Source organism: Trichomycterus rosablanca, chromosome 20 (assembly GCF_030014385.1).
Source record: "Trichomycterus rosablanca isolate fTriRos1 chromosome 20, fTriRos1.hap1, whole genome shotgun sequence".
NCBI lineage: Eukaryota > Metazoa > Chordata > Actinopteri > Siluriformes > Trichomycteridae > Trichomycterus > Trichomycterus rosablanca.
In genome coordinates, this window is record NC_086007.1 from 24,960,451 (window position 1) to 24,984,017 (window position 23,567).

At 41.7% G+C, this 23,567-nt stretch overlaps 2 protein-coding genes and 1 long non-coding RNA gene across 6 annotated transcripts in view; 2 read left to right on the top strand and 1 right to left on the bottom strand.

Annotated features, from left to right (window-relative positions):
* The window catches only part of ttc12 (tetratricopeptide repeat domain 12), a 28,228-nt gene extending 22,354 nt beyond the window's left edge, over positions 1-5,874 (top strand). For 3 of the 4 annotated variants that reach the window (XM_063016715.1, XM_063016716.1, XM_063016717.1), the window contains exons 18-21: positions 763-864; positions 1,024-1,123; positions 2,391-2,616; positions 5,454-5,874. In XM_063016715.1, coding sequence (XP_062872785.1) covers positions 763-864; positions 1,024-1,123; positions 2,391-2,616; positions 5,454-5,520 — 495 coding nt within the window. In that variant the 3' untranslated portion in view covers positions 5,521-5,874. Of the gene's footprint in view, positions 1-762; positions 865-1,023; positions 1,124-2,390; positions 2,617-5,453 lie in introns of those variants that run through there. The other variant, XM_063016719.1, reaches the window with a different exon arrangement.
* Positions 5,875-10,416: 4,542 nt separating this feature from the next.
* Positions 10,417-11,893, bottom strand: LOC134334065 (uncharacterized). Its single transcript, XR_010015453.1, has 3 exons — positions 11,831-11,893; positions 10,566-10,768; positions 10,417-10,460 (listed from the first exon to the last, which is right to left on the bottom strand). It is a non-coding gene; the product is annotated as an uncharacterized LOC134334065 (long non-coding RNA).
* A 4,434-nt stretch (positions 11,894-16,327) lies between these two features.
* ankk1 (ankyrin repeat and kinase domain containing 1) lies at positions 16,328-23,075 on the top strand. Its single transcript, XM_063016519.1, has 8 exons — positions 16,328-16,527; positions 17,192-17,471; positions 18,805-18,956; positions 19,040-19,089; positions 19,188-19,343; positions 21,138-21,259; positions 21,422-21,455; positions 21,548-23,075. Exons 1-8 carry the CDS (start codon positions 16,328-16,330, stop codon positions 22,798-22,800), a joined length of 2,247 nt encoding a protein of 748 aa, XP_062872589.1. The 3' UTR covers positions 22,801-23,075.
* Positions 23,076-23,567: the final 492 nt, after the last annotated feature.

A 23,567-nucleotide genomic window follows, 5' to 3' on the forward strand; every position in this document is an offset into this window, starting at 1 on the left:
CTCCTTCTTTCTACACACACTGTCCATTTTATCAACTTCACTTACCATATAGAAGCACTTTGTAGTTCTACAATTACTGACTGTAGTCCATGTGTTTCTCTGCATACCTTTTTAGCCTGCTTTCACCCTGTTCTTCAATGGTCAGGACCCCCACAGGACCACCACAGAGCAGGTATTATTTGGGTGTTGGATCATTCTCAGCACTGCAGTGACACTGACATGGTGTTGGTGTGTTAGTGTGTGTTGTGCTGGTATGAGTGGATCAGACACAGCAGCGCTGCTGGAGTTTTTAAATACCGTGTCTACTCACTGTTCACTCTATTAGACACTCCTACCTGGTTGGTCCACTTTGTAGATGTAAAGTCAGAGACGATCGCTCATCTATTGCTGCTGTTTGAGTCGGTCATCTTCTAGACCTTCATCAGTGGTCAGATGACACTGCCCACGGGGCGCTGTTGGCTGGATGTTTTTGGTTGGTGGACTATTCTCAGTCCAGAAGTGACAGTGAGGTGTTTAAAAACTCCAGCAGCGCTGCTGTGTTTGATCCACTCATACCAGCACAACACACACTAACACACCACCACCATGTCAGTGTCACTGCAGTGCTGAGAATGATCCACCACCCAAATAATACCTGCTCTGTGGTGGTCCTGTGGGGGTCCTGACCATTGAAGAACAGGGTGAAAGCAGGTTAAAAACGTATCTAGAGAACTACAAAGTGCTTCTTTTTCTCACCAACACATCTTTCTCTTTTTGGATTAGAGAGCGGTTGGATTGCTGAGTGTGATGCTTCTCAAATCAAGTGCCGCCACTCATGAGGTTGTGCAGCAAGGTGTAGTAAAGAAGCTGCTAAAGATCCTGAAGGTAACACGACTGACCTGTGTTAGCATTACCAAACAAATCTGCTCATTAGTAATCTTAGGTCTGATGAATGCGATCCAGAAGATTAGTTTTCATTGGCACCCAAATGTGATGCTGTAAAGTTTACTGACAATAATAAATTGAGGCCTTTTATGGTTTCAGGGAGCCGGACCGACAAGCTCGAGATACTCAATTAAAGCTCTGGCAGTGTGTACTGCCTCCAGCAAGCAGGTGCGTGAAGAGCTGCTGAAGCTTGACAAGAGTAAGTACTGAACACCCAGGACATTAGGAAGCGGGGGGTGGGCATTACAAACTCAAATTAATATCAGAGTAATAAACCTGATCCAGCCAACGATACAAAGTCACAGTATGTGGAGAAATAAGATTAGCCCTGCTAAAGAACTCATTCATTCATTCATTCATTCATTCATTGTCTGTTTTACCACTGCTTTATCTTATTCGGGTGGCAGTGGGTTAGATTCACTGGGCGATAGGTAGAAAACACCCCAGACAGGTCGCCAGTCCATCACTAGGCAAACACACACACACTAGGGCAATTTAGTAAGTCCAATGAACTTGACTGCATGTCGTTGGACTGTGGGTGGGAACCGGAGCACCCTGAGGAAACCTACACAATCAGAACATGCAAACTTCGCACAAAGAGGACCCCGGTGGCTCCAACTGGGAATCAAACAGTGTGAGGCGACAGTGCTACCCACCGAGCCACTGTACCACCCCTAAACAATACACAGACTGGTTCATCTCAGTGAAATGTATGGATTCACTGATACCAGTTAAGATGTATTTGAAGTGCTGGACTGGCATCAAAATTTCCATGATTTGATGGTAGTCTCCAGTGTCCACGTTATCCTGGACAGGGTCTAGTTTCATCCCAGACACCAGGCACTAAGAACACTCCTGCCTTTGGTCTGTCTGTGAGGAGTTCATGTGTCTCCCAGTGCATGTTTCCCTCAGGTAAAATCCTCCCCAAAACATGCAGAAGGTGGCTACGACAGTCCCCTTCACAATTATTGACACCCCTGGTGAAGACGGTTATAAGAACATCACCTTTTGGCAAATTAGCATGTTCTCACACTAAGAAATGAGAAAAATCCAATCTTTTATTGACGGAAATCAAACCAGAGTGTATGAATGTATAAATTTTTTGAACGGCCCCTGGGTCTGAATGACATCTTGCATCAGACCTCCACCATGCCCAGGGTGTTTTTCTGCCTTGAGCTGTTTTGGGTGTCGTGTCAGGTAAGATTATGGGGAGCTGGGATCAAACCCGTCACAACCCTTATCAGGATAAAGTTGTTATTAGAGTTTGAATGAACTGTAGGAGCAGAATAACCCAAATCATGATTTAGATGGAATTGAAAAACTATAAAATGAAGCCCACAAGTAAACAATAATGTGAAATATTATAATAAAAATGATAAAATCAAGGTGACAATAACAGGAGAATGTAACACGGGATAATAGTACTACTACTGTATTGTTGAGTTTCTACCAACTCGTTCATTCAGAGCTGATGACCGTGAGGAAGCTCCTGGCCAGTACTGACGAGTTGGTGGTTGGGAACGCAGCTCTGTGTCTCGGTCACTGCTTGGAAGTACAGGGAGCGGCTGCCGGTCTCCTGGGCACAGACTGCCTGCCGAACCTTCTGCGGCACGCCGCCGACGGATCCGCCAGAACCGACGTGCAAAAGAACGCCGCCATCGCTCTGGGAAAGTTATGCAAAGCCGATCCCAGGTACCCTCATTCCTGATCATAATGCCAGTCAGTTCTGACAGCTGTGCATTTCTGACCTGTTACCTGCACTCATCACCCGCCGTGACCCCCGGTGAGCGCTCGCTCGTACGTAGTCGCGGGTGATCAGTGGAATGCAAAGGAACAAGCCACTCCAGAAAGCAAACGCGCACAGTCACAGCTCTCGTTATCTGCAGTGTGTTTACCACTCACACAGTGCTGTGCTCTTATTAATAATACATTAGCTGTTTGGACAAGCATGAGAGGGAAAAATATTAAGGATTAATACAACCCAGATCTGCATTAAAAAAAAAACCTCGTTCTGGGTGAACTGAGGACTCTTATTTTCAGAAAAACAGTATATTTGACTTGGATAATAAAATACAATTTATTTGATCAACTGCTGTATCGTGGTCAGGGTCATGGCAGGTCCGGTTCCACTGTGAAACACAAGCAGGGCAGGACTACCCTGAATAGGACGTGTTGCAGGGCTTTCACTATTTCCCCAGACTGAGCCAATTATGTGTAGACACTGATAGCACTGCTGAAATTTGAACCTGCATCTCAGCGCTGGTGGGATAGCATAGTAGACTGCTGCGCCCACACGAGCGCAATAATACACTCATTTTATCTCTATATATCTTCCACTGTCTAATATTAAGTCCCTAGTCAAAGCAACATGAAGTGTTTGTTGTGCTATTTTATTCAAGCATTTTCTCCCTTTTTCTTTAAATTTAGTGTAGCCAATTAGTCTTCCGCTTTTGGAGACCCCAGCGGCGTCCGAGAAGGGTATATTCACCTAACACACGCTCTCTCCGAAGTGTGCGCACTGCGCAGTCCACCAACCCCCTCTTATTCGCCCATACTTATATACTTTGGTGGATTCGAATTGTGGGGTCAGTCTCGCGCATGGAGAGTCACACGCTGATCACCACATTTCTCCACTTCTGTACAAGCGTCTTAGGCTACTAACCAAGGTCCTTACACAGCAGCAAAGACCCCGCCCCTTCTAAAGTCTGATCTTTTCCCAACCCAACAGACTAGTGGCCAATTGTGCCCACTAGGGAGCACCCAGCTGACCAGCTAGGATTCGAACTCGAGCGCTGGTGTGCTAGTGGAATGTGATTTCCCTATGATTTCTACTTGTTGAGTAAAATCTTTCGGGATAACTGGACCCACCACGACCCTGACCAGGATAAAGCAATGGCAAAACATAAAAAGCATAAGAAAATATCTTTGTTTATGCCTAAAATACGAACTGTTGTGTTCAAATTTATGAGTACACATTATGTGTAAATTATGTGTGAATAAAGGTTCACTACATGGTCATAAGTATTTGGACAGCTGACCATGAGCATGTTGGACATCCTATTTAAAAAACAAATGGTATTAAAATACAGTGATCTCTATGTGATCTTTTTAGCTAGAACAACAGCCACTCCTCTGGGAAGGCTTCTTACAAGACTTTGAATTATGACTGGGAATTAGTGCCTATTTAGTCAAAAGATGATTTGTATACCTGGGCACTGGTGCTGGTCAAAAAAGACTCAGTTGAGAGCTGTCCATTCCAGAGCTGTTCAGTGGAGCTGAAGTCTAGGCTCTGTGCAGGACACTGGTGTTTTTTTTAATCGAACTTTTCTTCTTATCTTTATCCTACTATTGTACTACAGTCGAGTAATAAATAATGAGCTGTAATCATTTTCTGCAGGTCAGTAGCAAAGTGATATTTAATAAAAACAGATGCAGATGCAAGATTAGTTGTTCATTCAAAGGCATTTTAAAATGCATTAATCCGCTTAATGCTTCGCTTCACTGTCGAATCTGTCTTGTGGACGTTGCATTCGTGGCTTTTAATAACTGCTTATGATAGCATTAAAATCACTTTAAATCTTAAACATTTCCTGCTATTTGAGCTTTACTAAATCCTTGCAGTGAGGAACATCTTGTCCACACTATGGGTAAAAGAGCAGAGATACACGCTTGAACTCCTCTCTTTAAAAAAAGCCCTGATACTTTTGCCATTTCTTTAAATTAAATAACTTGTCTGAGACATTGTTTAGCATGAGACGAAACTGTGCAGTTTTGGGTCACAATTAGATCAGATTTCACATCTAACCCTAACCCTATTAAACCACTGGAATATGATCAAGGATCAAAAGTAAGATGTTTAATATTTTTAGTACCAAGAGTGGCATAAAGTCAATCAGCAGCAGAATGAATGGCTGGTGGAGAACATGCAAAGGCGTATAAGTGAAAGCTGTGAGTAAGTGAGAATTGTGGTTATTCCACCAAATATTGATTTCTATCTCTGAATGCATTAGTATTGTGTTGTTTCACAATTAATATGAAACCTTTTTTGCATTATTCAAGGTATGAAAATGATTTTGACTAGTAAAAAAAAGAGGAACTAATAAGTGAAACATTGGTCTCAAGCTGTGTATCATTTATACGGGACCATAGTCATACTTGATGCGTTTTTCACTGGAGCTGATTCTATTGGTGTTATTGTTTTATTGTAGAGTAAATTTAATCTTCAGTGTCTAAAATGTGATTGTATCACAACTACAACCTAGTCTTTGATTATACAGCATCCAACTGCAGATTATCTTAATGGACATGGTTCTTTCTGCTAAACCACAAACATTGTGGTCTCATCAAAGTTCATTTGGATGACTCTCAGAAGCAGTTTTGATTAAGCATCAACTAAACATTAAACAGGCCATGACGTATTTATGAAAATATGAGCTTTTTTGTCTTTTAGCCTTTTACACTGCTGACCTGTTGAAGTAAGTTCAGGAGGTTTCAGTAGGTTTGACCCTGTGCTTTGGTCTCATTTTCAGGCACATGGAGAAACTCAGGGAGCTTCATGGACTAAAGATCCTTCACTCCTGTATGAAATTGATTTAGTAAAAACCTGCACACCGTATGCAGACACACATACAAATCCTTCGTGTTTCAGATTTTCAACCAGAACCATCGTGAGTGGTCACAGAAATCCACACTCCTCCAGGGCTGTGTTTATTAGACAGAAGTTTGGCAAATGTATTTTAATTACATAACGATGACGCTGATTGATTAAATTACACACAGCTCGAGGACAATTCATGCTTCAGTTCCCTCTCACCTCAAATGACTGACTGTGCACGTCTGTTTGGTTTGATTAAAGGTTTCTGTGGTTGTTGCCAAATGGTGAAACAATAGAATTTGTGTATAAATTTTAATAATGAGTAAACTTGGTTGTTTATTATAATTTGTATTTGTGAACAAGTCTGAGCTATTTATTTGTGGAATTCTAATGGGGAACATGTGTACTAATGGGGATGTTGTGAGCGTGTCCTTAGACATTTCAGACATACTAAAAAGTGAGCAAGCAGGACGTCAAACTTGCTGGACGTCATATTAACATTTTAAACAGAAACTTGGTTTTGTACATGATATCCAGTGCAAATCTCAGTATCTTCAGGCTTCCCTTTCATCTCATGAAAAAGGCAAAGTTTTTAATCCAGGCCCCTTAAGGAGGTGCCTCCCTCCAGGAGTTCTTGTTAGTCCTGCGACGTCCACATGATGGCTTCTTAATGAATCTACATTACATGAGTGTAATTATAAAAGTGAATATGTTGCTTGGAATTTTAATGCCTGCAGTAAGACTAAACCAGATTCAACAGGACTCTTGGGAAACTGTCAGGTCGAGACAGGGCTCACTAATAGATACTGAAAATATCAAAATATTGGCTTATCGTTGCATCATACAAGCCGGAACATAAATACAGAATCATGTATCATTCAGAAGCCACAGAATAGAAGTGCAGGATGGAAATGTCCACACTCATGTTAAGCCAGGTATAAACAAGGTAAAAGGAAAACAAGGTGTTCAGGATGGGATTAGTTGTGCTGGAGTGTTTTTGGTGCCTTAAATTTGAACTCTGACAGGATCTTAGTGGTTTAATAATTGATGTAACCAAAGCTGTAGACTTATAAAGCTCAGTTTCATAGTTTTGTTCATTCAGACTTACAGGTATACTAAACAAGCTTTTTTTTAAAGTAAGTTAGGTAACTGTTCATAAATCGTATGATTCTGCTGAATAATAACACCTTATCTAAGAGATATTGACTGTTGATGAAGAGCAAAATAAATAAATAACCTTATGTTAACCTAATGTTAAAAATGCAAAGCAAGTGCAAATACAGCATGATTAGATATTCATGCAGTTCTGATTTGCAACCTGCCAGCTTTAAAAATGTACAATGTTGAGTTATTTATTGGTCAAGGGACAAACTCAAAACATTCTTAACTTTTTTTTTATTGCAAATAGACCGATCAGGCATAACATTATGACCACCTTCCTAATACTGTGTTGGTCCCCCTTTTGCATCCCCATACGCAACAAACTGTGCTGCACTGTGTATTCTGACACCTTTCTATCAGAACCTGCATGAACTTCTTCAGCATTTCGAGCTACAGTAGCTCGTCTGTTGGATCGGACCACACGGGCCAGCCTTCGCTCCCCACGTGCGTGACCACTGTTCCCTCCTTGGACCACTTTTAATAGATACTGACCACTGCAGTCCGGGAACACCCCACAAGAGCTGCAGTTTTGGAGATGCTCTGACCCGGTCGTCTAACCATCACAATTTGGCCCTCGTCAAACTCATTTTTCCTGCTTCTAACATCAACTTTGAGGATAAAATGTTCACCTGCTGCCTAATATATCCCCCCCACTAACAGGTGCTGTGATGAAGAGATAATCAGTGTTATTCACTTCACCTGTCAGTGCTCTAGATAAAAACTCTAGATTCTAGATGAATTGAGGGTTAAGGGCCTTGCTCAGGGGCCCAACAGCAGCAACTTGGCTTATTTAGTTTGTGTGAAGAGAGCACATGAGCAGATTTCTCACTGAACTCTGACAAGAATAGGAAAGTGCTTCACCTCAGACAGTCGGAGGTGATAAACGGTGGCATGACGGCGGCTCCTCGTCTGGCCAGAGGCAAAGTGAAGATTGTTGCTTCGTCTCACACCTTACTTTAAAGCACAAAGTCAAAGTCTATTACTCTTTTCTCCACAACTGGGACTCAGTGGTATCAGCCTGTGATCCTGCAGTAATGAATAACCTTGAAGAGGCTGACAGTGGAAAGTGCAAATAAAAACGAGACTCAAAAGTTACTGAAAACATTTGACCCTTAGAAGGCCACAGATTCCGTTCTCCATGATGGAAAATAGACCTTTGTACAAAAGGTCCAACCAGTCATAATATGTTTGACAATTCTGCCATACAGAGGTCCGTTACGCACCGATAGTAGAGCCGCTGCAACCGCCTAAAAACCTAAAGAGGAATTTCAAAAGGGGGAGCTGAAGCAAAAAAAATCTATGTCTGCTCTGAGCTTAGTGACCCATCACAATGCCATCTTCGATGTTGGCACTACATTTCGGTCAGGTTCATCTAACCAGGAAGCAGTTCAAGAAGCATCAAAATACAAGAACTCACTCACCATGGAGGGGGCACATGAGCACGAGGAGAAACTGTGTGAATGGTGTGAATGAGACCATTTCAATCCCTCCCAAAGATTGAAAGCATGACCGAATTGCAACATTTCTTTTTAATCCCTAAATCAGTTCTGGTCAAGCAGCAAGTAATAAGATTGTCTTTAACCACAGCGTGGACTCAGATCTTCTTTCAAAGAATTACTCCTGCAGGAGATAAAAGCGTAACTGATTAAACGAGTCGCAGCACATCAGCGTGGCGATAGACGGGTGGAAATCGGCTGTCCAGTCTCCCTCCCTGTCAGCTCACTCATTCTACAGATCTGCACTGTTTAAAGGAGAAGAATCAAGTTTTAAAATGTTAAAAAGTTTTAAAACAAGTTCACAAAAAGACCTTTTCATCTTCTGACAGGCTTGATCACTGCTCGGTTGAACACAGAACGCTGTATCCTCTGGGGTATTAAAAAAACTACTGGAGAGATTACTTCCAGTGGATGAGGCAACCCAGGACCTTGATGTCAGGGGGCTTCTTCAGCACTGCAGCATTTCCAGTTTCTGGTAGAGTTTTATCTGCATCCGGCCTAAGCACACGTCATTTAGCAGCGCATGCTTAAAATAATTCAGTGAGACAGACCGCAAGTTTGTTGACAACTACTTCCAGCAATGTGCATTAATCTGTTCCATCAGACTCTGATCACCAGCAAAAATATCCTATATAACTCTCTTCCAGCCTGAGCAGACATAGATGCAATGCATATTACCAGTCTTTAAAGGTCGTGCTGTCACTACCAATTCTGTCAGACGGCGTCTGATTCCGTTCCTGACGGGAACTACGAAGCTTTGATTTTCACAACAAGCTCGACTGGCCACGATTCACTTCCAAAGTGCAGCTCAGTGATGGTTTAGGATGATCACCTCACCTAGACCTATGACTTCTCCAGGACTGAATAAGGTTCAATGCTTAACGAGTTTCATGAAGTCAGAAGCACAATCTGCTAGTATAATCAAGGCTTAGGCAGAAATCCAATGTAGCTCTGGCTCACAGTTTATCTGGAGAGCAGCGAGTCGTCGAACATTTCCAGATTTCCAGGATTCCCAGACAACACCGGGGGCCAAATTAAAACATCTGTTTTACCAGCTGCTGTTGAGAATTTTCATTCTGCTCCTCCTTCTACTTCAGAAACTTCAAACATGCACGAACAGACGATTAATCAGGTTAGTTTGCTCCGCGCTACTTCGTCATCCATCATTGTCGCATCAAATGCTGCACTAAAAACACCTTCAGCAGACACAATCAAGTAAATACACATGCCTCTATACTTATTTTAACAACAACAATTCCTAAAACATTTTCATCAAGAATTCTGACTGCTTTGTAGCCATGATGATTAAGGTACACTGTCATACACAGATGAGGCATAACATTATGACCACCTTCTTAATACTGTGTTGGTCCCCCTTTTGCAGCCCCATACGCAACAAACTGTGATGCTCTGTGTATTCTGACACACTCCCCAATGAGCCTTGGCCGCCCATGACCCTGTCGCCGGTTTACCACTGTTCCTTCCCTGGACCACTTTTGATAGATACTGACCACTGCAGACCGGGAACACCCCACAAGAGCTGCAGTTTTGAAGATGCTCTGACCCAGTCGTCTAGCCATTACAACTTGGCCCTTGTTAAACTCGCTCACTTGCTGCCTAATATATCCCACCCACTAACAGGTGCCGTGATGAAGAGATAATCAGTGTTATTCACTTCACCTGTCAGTGCTCATAATGTTATGCCTGGTCGGTGTATTTGTCAGGCAGACACTCTAACATTGAATTCTGTAGAAACGAAAGGCCACTTTGCAGTAAGCTCGTAGATGTACTGGTATTCACTGGTATTGTGTATAAATACCATATGTAAATACCATATAAACACGAGGTGAAGTCAGACTTTCCAATAATGCAAAGAAGGCTAAAGATTCCTAGTCCTGAATTTCTCAGTGGGTAAATCTGACATTTTACTTTCATATCTGAAGGAACAAAGAGGGACGTTTTTAATCCCCGCTCCAGGTTATTAAATAAGGTTTTGCTTAAGTCTCATGCTGCGCTCAACTCTAATTTAGAAAATGACCTGTGTGTACGGTGTGACTCAGTCAAATTAAATTGTGCCTTTACTTAATACATGCATTAAACCCAGCTGTCGACTTACACGTGGTCTTTGACTTGGTTAAGCTCAAGATCTCTGGTAATATCAGTGGCAGTGGGAGCTCCGCAGTAAAGATGGATTTGAGTCAAGAGGCTGATATTATGCTAGGAGGGCTTGCCTCAGCTTCTTGGGATTTTTCAGACACGTCCAGAAGTTCAACACCAGCTGTCGCCTGTAGGGGTTTTAGAAGAGGTTATATTGGCAAAACAGATGCATTTAAAAGTTCCAGCGTATGGAGTGTCTTCATTGAATAAGGGCAAATGATGTAAATAAGCACCTGTGCAGAGTTGTAAAACCTCCCGATTTTTCAATGCCCCTTTGGAATGCACTGCAGGCATTATAAGTGAGAAAGGTAAAATATCTCTTCTTTGTACAGTGTCCAGTTCTATAGGGTGGCACGGTGGCTCGGTGGGTAGCACTGTAGCCTCACAGCAAGAAGGTCCTGAGTTCGATCCCCAGGTGGAATGGTCCGGGTCCTTTCTGTGTGGGGGTACAAAGATGTGCAAGTGAGGTAAATTGGAGGTACCAAATCGCTCATGACTGTTTAACTACATGTCTTGTCATGAATGTAACCAACATGTAAAACATGACATTAAAATCCTAATTAATTAATATTCAATAAATAAATACCTAATGTTTTAACTTTTTTGGAATTATGGTTGTATGTAAAATGAATTGAATCTGAAATATGATTCTTCAGTACATTAATATATCAAACCTGATTATTTTAATTTCCTTTAATTATTATTATTATTATGAGACACGTGTTATAACAGGTGTTTGTAGAAGTAGGACAAAAATGTATACATGCATAAAAAGGTAGATTCACTAGTCATTGTTGTTGTTTATCCTAAGTGTCCCATACACACAAGCACCGGTTAAACCCGTCAAATCACCAAACAAAGAACAAGGAACTGACCGTGATTAAAAAAAGTATAAGGATTTGTAACTGGGTGTTACAATTGTCAAACCTTCTAACAAACAATAGCAAACACAAGGGTTAAATACACAGAACAATCAGGAAGAGCTTAACACAGGTGAGGACAATGAAGAAATAAAACAAATGAAACAATGAAACACCAAACAAAACAAAACATGAAGCCTTCACCAGCGAGAGTGACGTGACAGTATCACAGTATGTGGTTAATTTTTGTATTACACTCATCAGTTCTCAAATCTGCATCATTAACTTATAATGTATTTAATAATAATAATAATATAAAATGCTGAAAATGCATAGCTTTTAAACTCTTGGTCTCCTAAAGATTTCCTCCTTATGATAGTTAAGTAGTTTTTTTCTTGCCACTGTAACTGCGGGCTGGCAATTTCCATTTTTTTCCATGGAAAGGGATTATTGGTGGTGGTGGGAAATGTATAATAAAGCAAAAGCAAAAATCCACCAATAAAAGACTATTACTTTTGTAAAAGCTCAGGCATTATAAAGGTGTGAAAGTGATCGTTCTTCTTTAATTAAATCCTGTGTGTTATGTTTGAAGTTGCTTTTTTCCCCTAGTTTGCCCTCTGGTAAATCAGCCAGGTTACCTGCACATCCGCGAGACATCCGCCCGCTTCCCGTTGCCCTGTCAGAAAGAGCCGGTTTTACCATCAGTCTCGTTCAGAAGATTAACTGCTCCAGTGGATAAACCTTCACTGAGATCTGCATGTCTCTCTCACCTCCCTGTATCTCGCCGGGACTGATAAAACCCCGGAGAGTTTTCAGCCCTCCTGAGCACCTCTCAGGATACCTGTTACCTCCAATCTTCCACCCATGATTACTCCACCACATCTGATGCCACTTTTTCCTTCTGTGATCATCAGAATGACCTTTTTCTACTTCATCGCATGTGCACCCATTTCTCTCAGCTTTATTGCTCTCTAGGAGGTTTCTGAGAGGCTTTTAGTCCAAGTGGCTTTGAGAACATGCAATATGATATTACTGTAATTGCTGTAATTCATGTTTTTAGAACAAATCTAAGAGCCCAGATATTCCCGTTCTGCAGACGAGAAAAAGAAGAAATCATATTTCTATTGGCTCGGTTTTATAAGAGGCAGTGTTTTGTTGACGTTTTAATAAATCTGATACGTTCATTACAAACTTATGATGTAATAATGATGATGCCGGTGATTCTAGGCTCCGTTTCCTGTATCAGTTTCTATTTTCTCCAGACTCTGGGTATAACACACAGCTACCGATGCCAGTGGCTGCTTATGCAACAACACAACCAGGCTCTGCCCAGCGTATTCACTCGCTGTCGTTCATTAATCACATTTCTGCTGGCAGGTTATAAATAAGTGTAAGTCAGAGGCGCTTGAATTCTGTTTTTAGTAGAAGTGCAAAAATGGTAAGACATCTGGTTTCACGCTCGGCTTCTCTCGCAGGTCCACGCTGTGCCTGTGCCTGCCGGGCTAGCTGTGCTTTTAGCTCACAGTGTGATGCCGTGCTGGCACGGGTGTAAGCTAGGGTAATCAGCCATCCAAAAAATATTTTTTTCATGCAATTCATGCATTTTTTCATATTTAGTGTAGCCAGTACGCTGCTGGGGACCGATGGCATCCAAGGAGGGTGTATATTCGCCTGACACACGCTCCCTCCGATGAGTGCACAGTCCTCCTTCTTATTCACAGGCAGTTGTAGCCTAGTGGTTAAGGTACTGGACTAGTAATCAGAAGGTTGCTGGTTCAAGCCCCATCACTTTCAGGTTGCTGCTGTTGGACCCTAGAGCAAAGCACTTAACCCTCAATTGCTCAGACTCTACACTGTCACACTACTGTAAAATGCTTTGGATAAAAGTGTCTGCTAAATGCTGAAAATGTAACTGTACATGTAAATATTCACCCATACTTGGATACGGTGGATTTGGGCGTGAGGTCGGCTTCGCGTCCGGAGAGCCACACCCCGATCTCTGCTCTCCTCCCCTTTCTGTACAGGCGCCCTGGGCAACTAAGTTCCATACACAGCGTTGATAACATTTTCATCTGTCAGGGCTCACACACACACACACTCACACACACACACACACACACAATTATACCCATGCAATTACAGCATCTGGATAAAAAAAATAGAACAGAAATAAAACAGTATCAGTATGAAAAATCCCCACCATGACTGACAAGCCCGGGGCAAGTCACATCTAGCAGGCAGAAATATTTCAGAGAGTGTTAATAATAAAGCATTTAATGGTCTCATGTTACTGAAGTGGAAAAAGTACAAATAAAAAATCTAAAGGAAACTGACACAGACTCAGATTCACTTGAAAACAATACATGAATATTTATCAGTTTTATACAACAAAAGGAACACAAACGTAGAAGCACAAATTTAGAAAGCGGTGGCATCGTTTTAGTGGAAAATGGAAAGTGTAACACATAAAATATTTATCACTGTGGCTTATATTAAATACATTCACATGCACACGAATGATCCACTCATCTAACATATCTAACACTAAATATGAGTAAAATACAAACTTCAGTTAATATACACCGATCAGCCATAACATTAAAACCACCTCCTAGTTTCTACACTCACTGTCCATTTTATCAGCTCCACTTATCATATAAGAGCACTTTGTAGTTCTACAATTACTGACTGTAGTCCATCTGTTTCTCTGCATACCTTTTTAGCCTGCTTTTACTCTGTTCTTCAATGGTCAGGACCACCACAGGACCACCACAGAGCAGGTATTATTTAGGTGGTGGGTCATTCTCAGCACTGCAGTGACACTGACATGGTGGTGGTGTGTTAGTGTGTGTTGTGCTGGTATGAGTGGATCAGACACAGCAGCGCTGCTGGAGATTTTAAACACCGTGTCCACTCACTGTCCACTCTATTAGACACTCCTACCTAGTTGGTCCACTTTGTAGATGTAAAGTCAGAGACGATCGCTCATCTATTGCTGCTGTTTGAGTCGGTCATCTTCTAGACCTTCATCAGTGGTCACAGGACGCTGCCCACGAGGCGCTGTTGGCTGGAGATTTTTGGTTGGTGGACTATTCTTAGTCCAGCAGTGACAGTGAGGTGTTTAAAAACTCCATCAGCGCTGCTGTGTCTGATCCACTCATACCAGCACAACACACACTAACACACCACCACCATGTTAGTGTCACTGCAGTGCTGAGAATGAACCACCACCTAAATAATACCTGGTGGTCCTGTGGGGGTCCTGACCATTAAAGAACAGCATGAAAGGGGGCTAACAAAGCATGCAGAGAAACAGATGGCCTACAGTCAGTAATCGTAGAACTACAAAGTGCTCCTATATGGTAAGTGGAGCTGATAAAATGGACAGTGAGTGTAGAAGCAAGGAGGTGGTTATAATATTATGGCTGATCGGTGTATATCCCTAATTAAACCTCTTTTTTTGACATCTCTACATGCACAGAAACAGCCAGAGAGAAAGCACTAATGTCAGGATGTGCACTCAAGCTTATTCTTTTATAATATGCAAAACATGTGATGGACAGTCTCAACCATTCCAATCATACCCTACAACCAAGCACAAAGCACCGGAATGCAGGAAGAAATAATCAACACAAAAGTATTTAACCCTCAGCCGCATTCCCAGCAGAACAAACCCTCAGAACGTTTAGAGAGGGCAGTTAAGTTCATAACGTTTCGGTTGGACTGGTTTTGGGGAGCACACAGCGTAATGCTGTGGATTGATTTTAAAAGTGGGCTTTACTTTTCATTTCTCGTTTCACTGTACAGATCAAGTGATGTGAGACCGGCGTAATGACAGTTTTGCTTTCACTTTATTTTTCAGGTCGTGCACTTTATATTGAGTGATGAATTCATTTCAATACAGCATGACTGCACAAACGAGAAGGGAAAATTTTTTTCATATTTTACATATTTAGGCATGGACCTGACTACTAAGGCGCTACATGGCCAAAATTTAAAAAAAGCAAACAATAAATTGATATTTGCTGGCAAACCAAGTTGTTATTTAATTATTTATTAGGATTTTAACGTCATGTTTTACACTTTGGTTACATTCATGACAGGACAGGTAGTTACTGGTTACACAAGATTCATCAGTTCAAGTTTAATATCAAACACAGTCATGGACAATTTTGTATCTCCAATTCACCTCACTTGCACTTCTTTGGACTGTGGGAGGAAACCGGAGCTCCCAGAGGAAACCCGCCCATTTCAATCATTATTTTACATCGGTGTCTAATTCAGAACTGTTTGATTGAGCTACTCTGTAGGGTTTTTGAGCATGAACTCTTCATTTTAAGATCTTGCACAGTATCTCAACGGCGTTCAGGTCAGGACTTTGTCTAGAATCTAATATTGTACCTTCATTTAGTTTCCTTTAAGGTCATACACAGAAAGGCTCAGTGGGCAGCACTGTCGCCTCACAGCAAGAAGGTCCTGAGTTTAGACAAAGACGTGCAAGTGAGGTGAATTGGAGACACTGAATTGTCCATGACTGTGTTTGAAATTAAACTTGAACAGATGAATCTTGAGTAACCAGTAACTACCTGTCCTGATAAATATGACACTGGGGGCAGCGATGTGGCAGAATGGATTTGAATCTTGCCACTAATCCCAGTCTGTGAGAAATCTGTCATGCTCTTCCTGTGTTGGCATTGGTTTCCTCCAGGTATTTCAGTTTGTTTGCACATTCCAAATACATGCCAATAGGTAAATCAGCTTCTCTAATTGTGTAATTAAATGTGTGTAATTAGGTATGTGTAGTACTGTGTGATAAATTGTTGCATTTGTTTGAATTAACATAGCAGATCTAGTCGAACCAGGAACAATGACACGTCCTATTTACTGGATATCCTGTTCATGCAAAAGAAAACCTTACCCAGCACAAATAGCTTTCAGGTGACGGAAACCTGCTGTTTTACCCGTCTGTACAGCTCGCTGTAGGAACTGGCTATGCAGCATTCCTGTACACATAATACACGGCCTAAACTCCTCCCAAAACAGGAACAGCTTCACTTTAATGTGTGCTGGTTGAATGATATTACTGCACAGACCTGAAGTAAAGATTATTAGATTTTTTTTATAAGAACAGCAGCATGGCGGAACAGGGTTCTGTCCCAACCGACAAACAGAGTTTCAGCAATCTGGAGAGATTTACTTATTTTAAAAAAGAAGATTTTGAACTAGACTGGGATAAAGTGTCCAGCTCCAGTTTCAGTCATGTCTACAAAGTGAAGCTCAGGCTGTGGCGCGAAAGGTGTGCGGTCAAAAGCTTCCACGACTCGAGGGAGTACAGGTACGGCGGTCCAATCAGCTTCTGAAATGATGAAACCTGTAGTTATTCTGTATTACATTTACATTATTTATTTATTAGGATTTTAATGTCATGTTTTACACACTTTAGTTACATTCATGACAGGACAGGTAGTTACTGGTCACACAAGATTCATCAGTTCACAAGTTCAATATCAAACACACTCATGGACAATTTTGTATCTCCAATTCACCTCACTTGCACGTCTTTGGACTGTGGGAGTAAACCGGAGCTCCTGGAGGAAACCCACACAGACACAGGGAGAACATGCAAACTCCACACAGAAAGGACCCGAAATGCTCCACCTGGGGATCGAACCTAGGACATTCTTGCTGTGAGGCGACAGTGCTACCCACAAGCCACCCTGCTGCCCCTACTATTACTACTACTACGAATAATAATCATAATAATAAAGAGTGGCATGGTGGTGCAGCAGTCAGATAGGGTGCCACGAGGGGGCCTGGGTTTAACCAAACTGTATGTGAATGAAGTCAGACCAACTGGAGCTACTAGAAATACCATAAGTGTGATTGTGAGTATGATTGTGTGCTTGTGTGGCTGTCATGTGATGGACTAGAGTGTTTCCTGCATAAACATACACATATTTATCTGAATTAAATGTTCCCTGTGTTCCCATTTTTTTTAGAAACATGTTGCAGGTCACCAAAAGAGGGAATGTAAAATTTAAATACCTGATATCCATTTATGGGCTGCGCAAGGACCCTCCTGCCTCAGTAATGGAGTTTATGAACAAAGGATCTCTGGAGGACCTGCTCACAAGTCACGTTTTAATGTGGCCAAAGAAGTTTCAAATGATCCACGAGGTCACCATGGGCATGAACTTCCTACACAGCATTAAACCGCCTCTCCTTCATCTGAACCTGAAGCTCTCCAACATCCTCCTTGATGATCATCTGCATGTCAAGGTGCGTAATCAGCTGTTTAGGTCCTGTGTTAGGTCCCACACAGTGCTGGTGTGGCTGCAGGTTTTCATACTAACCAGGCAGTAGCCACATCTGCCCTTTGTGAATGAGGTTCCATACCCTTGATATAGAGATGGTTTAATGTCTGAAACACGATGTAGTATTGTGATTAGTCACCAAAACTCATCCACAACAACCCAATCAGATATCATATCAAAAATATTATACAACCTTAAAGCATTTACCCATCATTTACTTAGACATCAGGTTTGTTAGCTGAATGGTTCCCTTCATGAAATTCTAGCTATTCTGATATATTTTCTATTATTTTGGTATTATTATCATTATATAATTATACACTTATTACGTGGGATCTTTGAAAAGTTTCCGCACTTTTATATTTTGGTTATATGCCGTGAGGGTGGGAGGAGGAGGAGTAATCGGTCGTGTCTGAGAGACGCTTATAGTCCGGATTTAGCGCCATCTGATTTCCACCTTTTTGGACACTCAAAGAAGCTTTAAGAGGAAGAAGATTTTCATGTGATGATGATGTGAAAGCAGCGCTGCATCAGTGGCTACAAGCTCAACCGAATAAATGTTTTGCTAATGGCATTAAATAGTTGCGACGCTGCGAGAAATGCTATGTACAAAAGTGTGGAAACTTTTTAAAAGACCCCTCGTATGTACTTTGACAACATTACTAAAATCCCACTTGATTCTACCCACGAACAAAGTGGACTAGATTGATTAGAAGTACATAAGCTAACCTTATAGCTGTATTCTAATGTTACATTTATACATTTGTGGTAATAGATCTTTAAATATTATTAATTAATTTATTGGGAAAGTCGTGATGCCAATCAAGACTGTAAAATATGTGACTGTGAAATTCCACTTATTTCTAGCCGTAATTAATGGAATATTTCACTAGGATTAGGCAGGTCTGCTGTATTAGCTACTGATTAAAGCCTCCAAAGTCACATACAATGAAATACATAGTGAGTCATGACAGCGTTAGCACTTGTAGTGTTTTTAGGACAAAGTTAGGACCCCCTGCTACAATCTAATGTTTTATTCATGTTTATTGATTATTTTTGAGGTGAAATTCTCTACAGGGAACAAACTTTGTTGTTAAATACTAAGAAAGAGGCCAATAAAATTGCAAACAATGGTGAAATAGAGGAAAATGATTTTTCATGGCACTGTACCCCTAAAGACAGACTTTATTTGCAGTCACTGATGTCAAATGTGGAGCATCTAGTTTTTAAATTGAGGAGAAAACTGAGAACAGAATATGTGACATTAAAATAACAGCTCTCTATAACACGTGTGTAAGGTTTCAGATTTTGGGCAGATTAAATGGGAAGACTACAGTAACAAGACGGCGTTCATTGAACACTTGGCAGCTCGGGGAAACATTAACTACATCGCTCCGGAGACTTTGACCCAGAATCCTGAACCTCTGACGTCAAAATATGATGTTTACAGGTGAGAATCTGAATTATTGCAAATTGTATTGATAATATTAAAAAAAAAAGCTTTTTTTAATTAATCAAACTGTCTGTTCCCAGTTTTGCCATTGTGGTGTGGGAGATTCTGACCCAGACGCGACCGTACACTGGTACATCTGCATCATGATTTCAGTTCAAGATAAAAACAATGATTATATAATGATGATAAGAACAATGATAGATCTGATTGTACGGCTTTTTAACACAGGAATGAATATGACTGAAATATTGATACGAGTGTCGTCTGGGAAAAGGCCCAGCGTGGAAACCATTGCTGACGACAGGCCACATGAGTGTGAGGAAATGATTGGCATGATGCAGCAATGCTGGGACCAAGACTGGAGTGAACGGCCAACATTCGCAGGTAAATCTCGACTATGTTTGATTAAGGTTTACTTTCAGGCAAGGATTAGGTTGGTACAGAGGGAACCCAGACATACTGGGCTGTAAAAGGGTTTTTGTCCTTTTTGTGTCATTATATTTTTGTCTATTTATGACAAATACTTTTTACAATTCTTTAAATAAAGTTTAGAATAATAACTGGGTTCAATTAGACTAGACACACCCAGGATTTATTACTGCCAGCACAATTCAGTGAGCTAAATGCAGTTGAACATTAGTTCACTACTGACATGATGAGCAGTACCTCAGCTCTCCCGTTTCATCTTCCACCATCTGATTAGGACACTTTTACATTAACCGCTAGGCAGTTGTAGCCTAGTTGTTAAGGTACTGCACAAGTAATCAGAAGGTCGCTGGATTGAGCCCCACCACTGCCAGGTTGGCACTGTTGGGCCCATGTGCAAGACCCTTAACCCTCAATTGCATAGACAGTATACTGACACAGTACTGTAAGTCACTTTGGATGAAGGCGTCTGCTAAATGCCAAAAATGTAAATGTTATCTGGTATTAGACTGCAATCATTTGCAGGCCGCTTGCACATTATGTATTAGTGTGAGGTGGGAGATGGATTGGGTGTAGGAAGCTCATAAGTAGGTTTCTTAGTAAAAATAACAAATTTAAATACTTTAAATTTACTAATAAAGAAATAAAAACTTCAGAATCTGATTTTATACTTATGAAATCATTTGAAACACATTTAAGAGACAAAATAATTGTGACCTGTAGAAGACAAAGATTGTCTTACACCAGTGAAACTGAGTTTCTTTCTACCCAACAAAATCACCCAATAGTTTCTCCAGACTTAAATTTCATTACAGTAAAAGTCTGGCCCTGAGAGACTGAGAGAAAAGAATTCAGTAAAATGACTCCTAGAGGATCTGTCAATAGTCAAAGTTCTCCTGTTGTGTTCTAATTTTAACCTACGTGTAATAAATGCATATAAATACAATGTGGACCTCTGTACCATGACTGGGAAATGTTAAACAATCAGTGAAGTGATACCTTGTGAAAGGATAACAAAGAATAATAAACATTAATTTCACAAACAATAATATTTTCACATTAATGGTACAAGACAACTTCAACAGTGAACAATTTAATGTTAATTTATGACCAATTTTAACACCAATCATCTGCTTTTGCAACTGCAAGTTACAAGTGAAAGAATTTTGAAAATTAATCAACATTTGCCAAAGTTAATAATGTTGGGCAAAGGTACAAAAGGCGCCCAGGTGGCGCAGCGGGATATTCGGTGGGTCTTCATACGCTGTGTAAGGACCCTGATTGGCGAAAGAGACGCCTGTGCAGAATGCAGGGGCGAGAAGAGGAGGGCTGTGCACGTGTCGGAAGAGGCGTGTACAGCGACGTGCTCTCCTCGGATGCAATCTGGTATCTCTCAGCAACAGAAGACAAAACTAAATCGGGAGGAAAATGGGGAGAAAATGCATTTAAAAAAAAGTTTATTTAAATACCTGATTTTTTACTACTTATCATGTATTAAAGCTTAATTTCAGCCGTAGTGTTTTAACAGCCATCACATTCACCATGATGAAGGATTTGGCTGTAGGAGCGACCCCTGGTTAACTAAAATTCTCCCACTGCATAATTGCTGCTGAAAAACCTGACCTGACTAAACAGAGAAGAATTGAACTCTTGGAGTGAAGTGATTCTCTGAAGGACTCCATTAACCACTGGCAGTTTTAGTGTTCTGTTTGCTCAGAGTTGCCCAGCGGAATGATGTCTATTTTTCTACAGAGACGGTGCTGTTGACTGAAGCTCTAAGTGATGTCCTGAAAGTCCCAGACCTGTTACCCGGCAGTGCGATAAAGAGGAGGTCGTCTAAAATTGAATCAGCTTTGTTTTCCTTCCTAAGGAGAGTAAGTTGATGTTTGGCCGCTCTATCAGCAGTTAAAGGTGCTACAGAAGTAACATCCTTGTACCCTTGCCCTTCGTTCAGACTGCATTTATAGTGTTATTTATTACTGTTTTTACTTTTTATGTATCATGTATTGATTGACTCTGTTCCTTTGCTTATTCAGGATTCAAAAGAAATTCCTGAGGTCGGTTCGGCAGGTTGGTTTTTGAAATATGATGTTAATGTTTTATTGACAAACTTTGCTCAAAGCATTCATTATTTAAAACTCCTTTTTCTGTCTTTTTAACAGATAACTACATTTATTTATACTTAAAACACAAGAACTTTGAATCCTTCAAGAAAGTCTTAAAAAAAGATCATATCTCGTTGACTTTTAAAGACGGCAGCTCTGTTCTTCACCATGCTGCTGCCAGTGGCGATGCCGGGTGTGTGAGAATGGTGTTAAATCATGGGGCACCAGTGAACTGCCAGAGCAACAGCGGCTATACACCACTTATCATTGCTTTGCTAAAAAAGTCTTATGACATCTGTGGCCTGCTGGTGGAGCATGGCGCGGACGTGAACCTCGGCGACCAAGATCTCTGGATGCCTCTGCATTTCGCCGCACAGGCTGGTGACGACCGTGGTGTTCGCTTGTTATTGGATGCCAAAGCAGCAGCCGATCCGAAGGACAAAGACGGATGGACTCCTCTACACCTCGCTGCTCAGAACGGTCACGAAAACGTCGTGAGGCATCTTCTCCCGCGGCTGAGCGAAGTCAACGAGCGAGAGGTGCAAGCCGGAAGTACTCCGCTTCATACAGCATCGATGTACGGCCACCTGAAGATAGCCAGTCTCCTTCTGTCCAAGGGAGCTGACCCACACACAACAGATAACGCTCAGGCCACCGCGCTGCACCTAGCGGCCGAGGGGGGTCACTTTAGGGTGACGCGGCTTCTGTTATTACACGGCGCAGATGTAAATCGCAAAGACCAACGCAGCTACACCGCTTTGCACTTTGCGGCTCTCAGAGGATGCACAGGCATCTGCAGGATCCTGCTAAGCCATGGCGCGGATGCTAACGTTAGGACTTTGCAGAACTGGACGCCGTTGCATTTGGCAGCACTGAAAGGTCACGCAGAGACTGTGCTGATTTTGGAGGAGAACGGCAGCTTGGTGGACACGCAGGGCAAGGGAGGATGGACGGCGCTACACCTTGCCTGCCACCACCAATTTGAGGAGGTCGTCTCGGTGCTCATGAGCGCTGGAGCTAACCCAAATGTGGTTGAGGATGAAGGCTGGACACCTTTGCACTTAGCCTGCCACAAGGGGAGCTTTACCAGCGTGCTGCGGCTCATTGCCGGGCATGCTAACGTGAACGCGGAGAACGGTTGTAAGGACACGCCGCTGCACCTGGCCGTGCAGTCCAAAAACGTCCCGATAGTCAAAGCCCTGCTGATGAACCATGCGGCTACGGACAGAGTCGACTCTAAAGGGCTGACAGCTTTAGACTTGGCTCCGCAGGGACAGATGGAAGAAATGGTGCAGTTACTGAAGAGGTAGATGACAATGTGACCAGGACAGACATTTAAATCATTTTATAATGACAGATAACATCAGTGAGGCCGAGGAGGACGGACGCATTGATCTCCTGTATTGATTCCTCCCCGTTGTATACGGTGCTCTTTCCTCTGCTGTTCTGATTTATTTTTCCTCTTTCGTTAATGTGTTTCTATTGATCCCACTCAGGGATATTTTCATAATGTGATGAGTAATTGAAGGAAACAGAAAGGCCAGCATCAGGGACACGTCTCCTCGAAGGAATGAGGGCTTCTACAATAAAGGAAAACACCATCTATGCTTCTATGCTTCTGTGCTTCTGTGCTTTGTTGATGACTGAGGACAAGTTTGAGCACTTTTGTGGTTGTATAATAGACCGATCCGCCCCTAATGAGAATCTTTTAATGCATTTCCGGATAATCACCTTGATGCCAAAGAATAAAATCCATTCATGGCATTCCAGTCGCTCAGTGCTCTCTGTAGTAGAGAGCTCTTAACTGGTCTGACAACATTTTTGCCCTCCTGTCTTGCTGGTCTTTTTAAACTGTACTGCGTATTAAAAGCCAATGCATGTATAGGAACTTATTATTATTACCTGATGCTAATTACCCAGACTGTGATTGGATTTTGCAGTTAAATCAGCTGCATTATGCTTGTTCATGGATTTTTGAACACTTAGTTGAACACATGACTGCATGTCTTTGAACTGTGGGAGGAAACCGGAGCATGAGAAGGAAACCCACATGAGAGAACATGCGAACACAGAAAGA

Coding starts and splice junctions, on each gene's coding strand:
- ankk1 (XM_063016519.1), top strand. CDS start 16,328: ATGGCGGAACAGGGTTCTGTCCCAACCGACAAACAGAGTTTCAGCAAT. Junction 17,472..18,804: donor ATGATCATCTGCATGTCAAG/GTGCGTAATCAG, acceptor CACGTGTGTAAG/GTTTCAGATTTTGGGCAGAT. Junction 19,090..19,187: donor CCAGACGCGACCGTACACTG/GTACATCTGCAT, acceptor TTTTTAACACAG/GAATGAATATGACTGAAATA.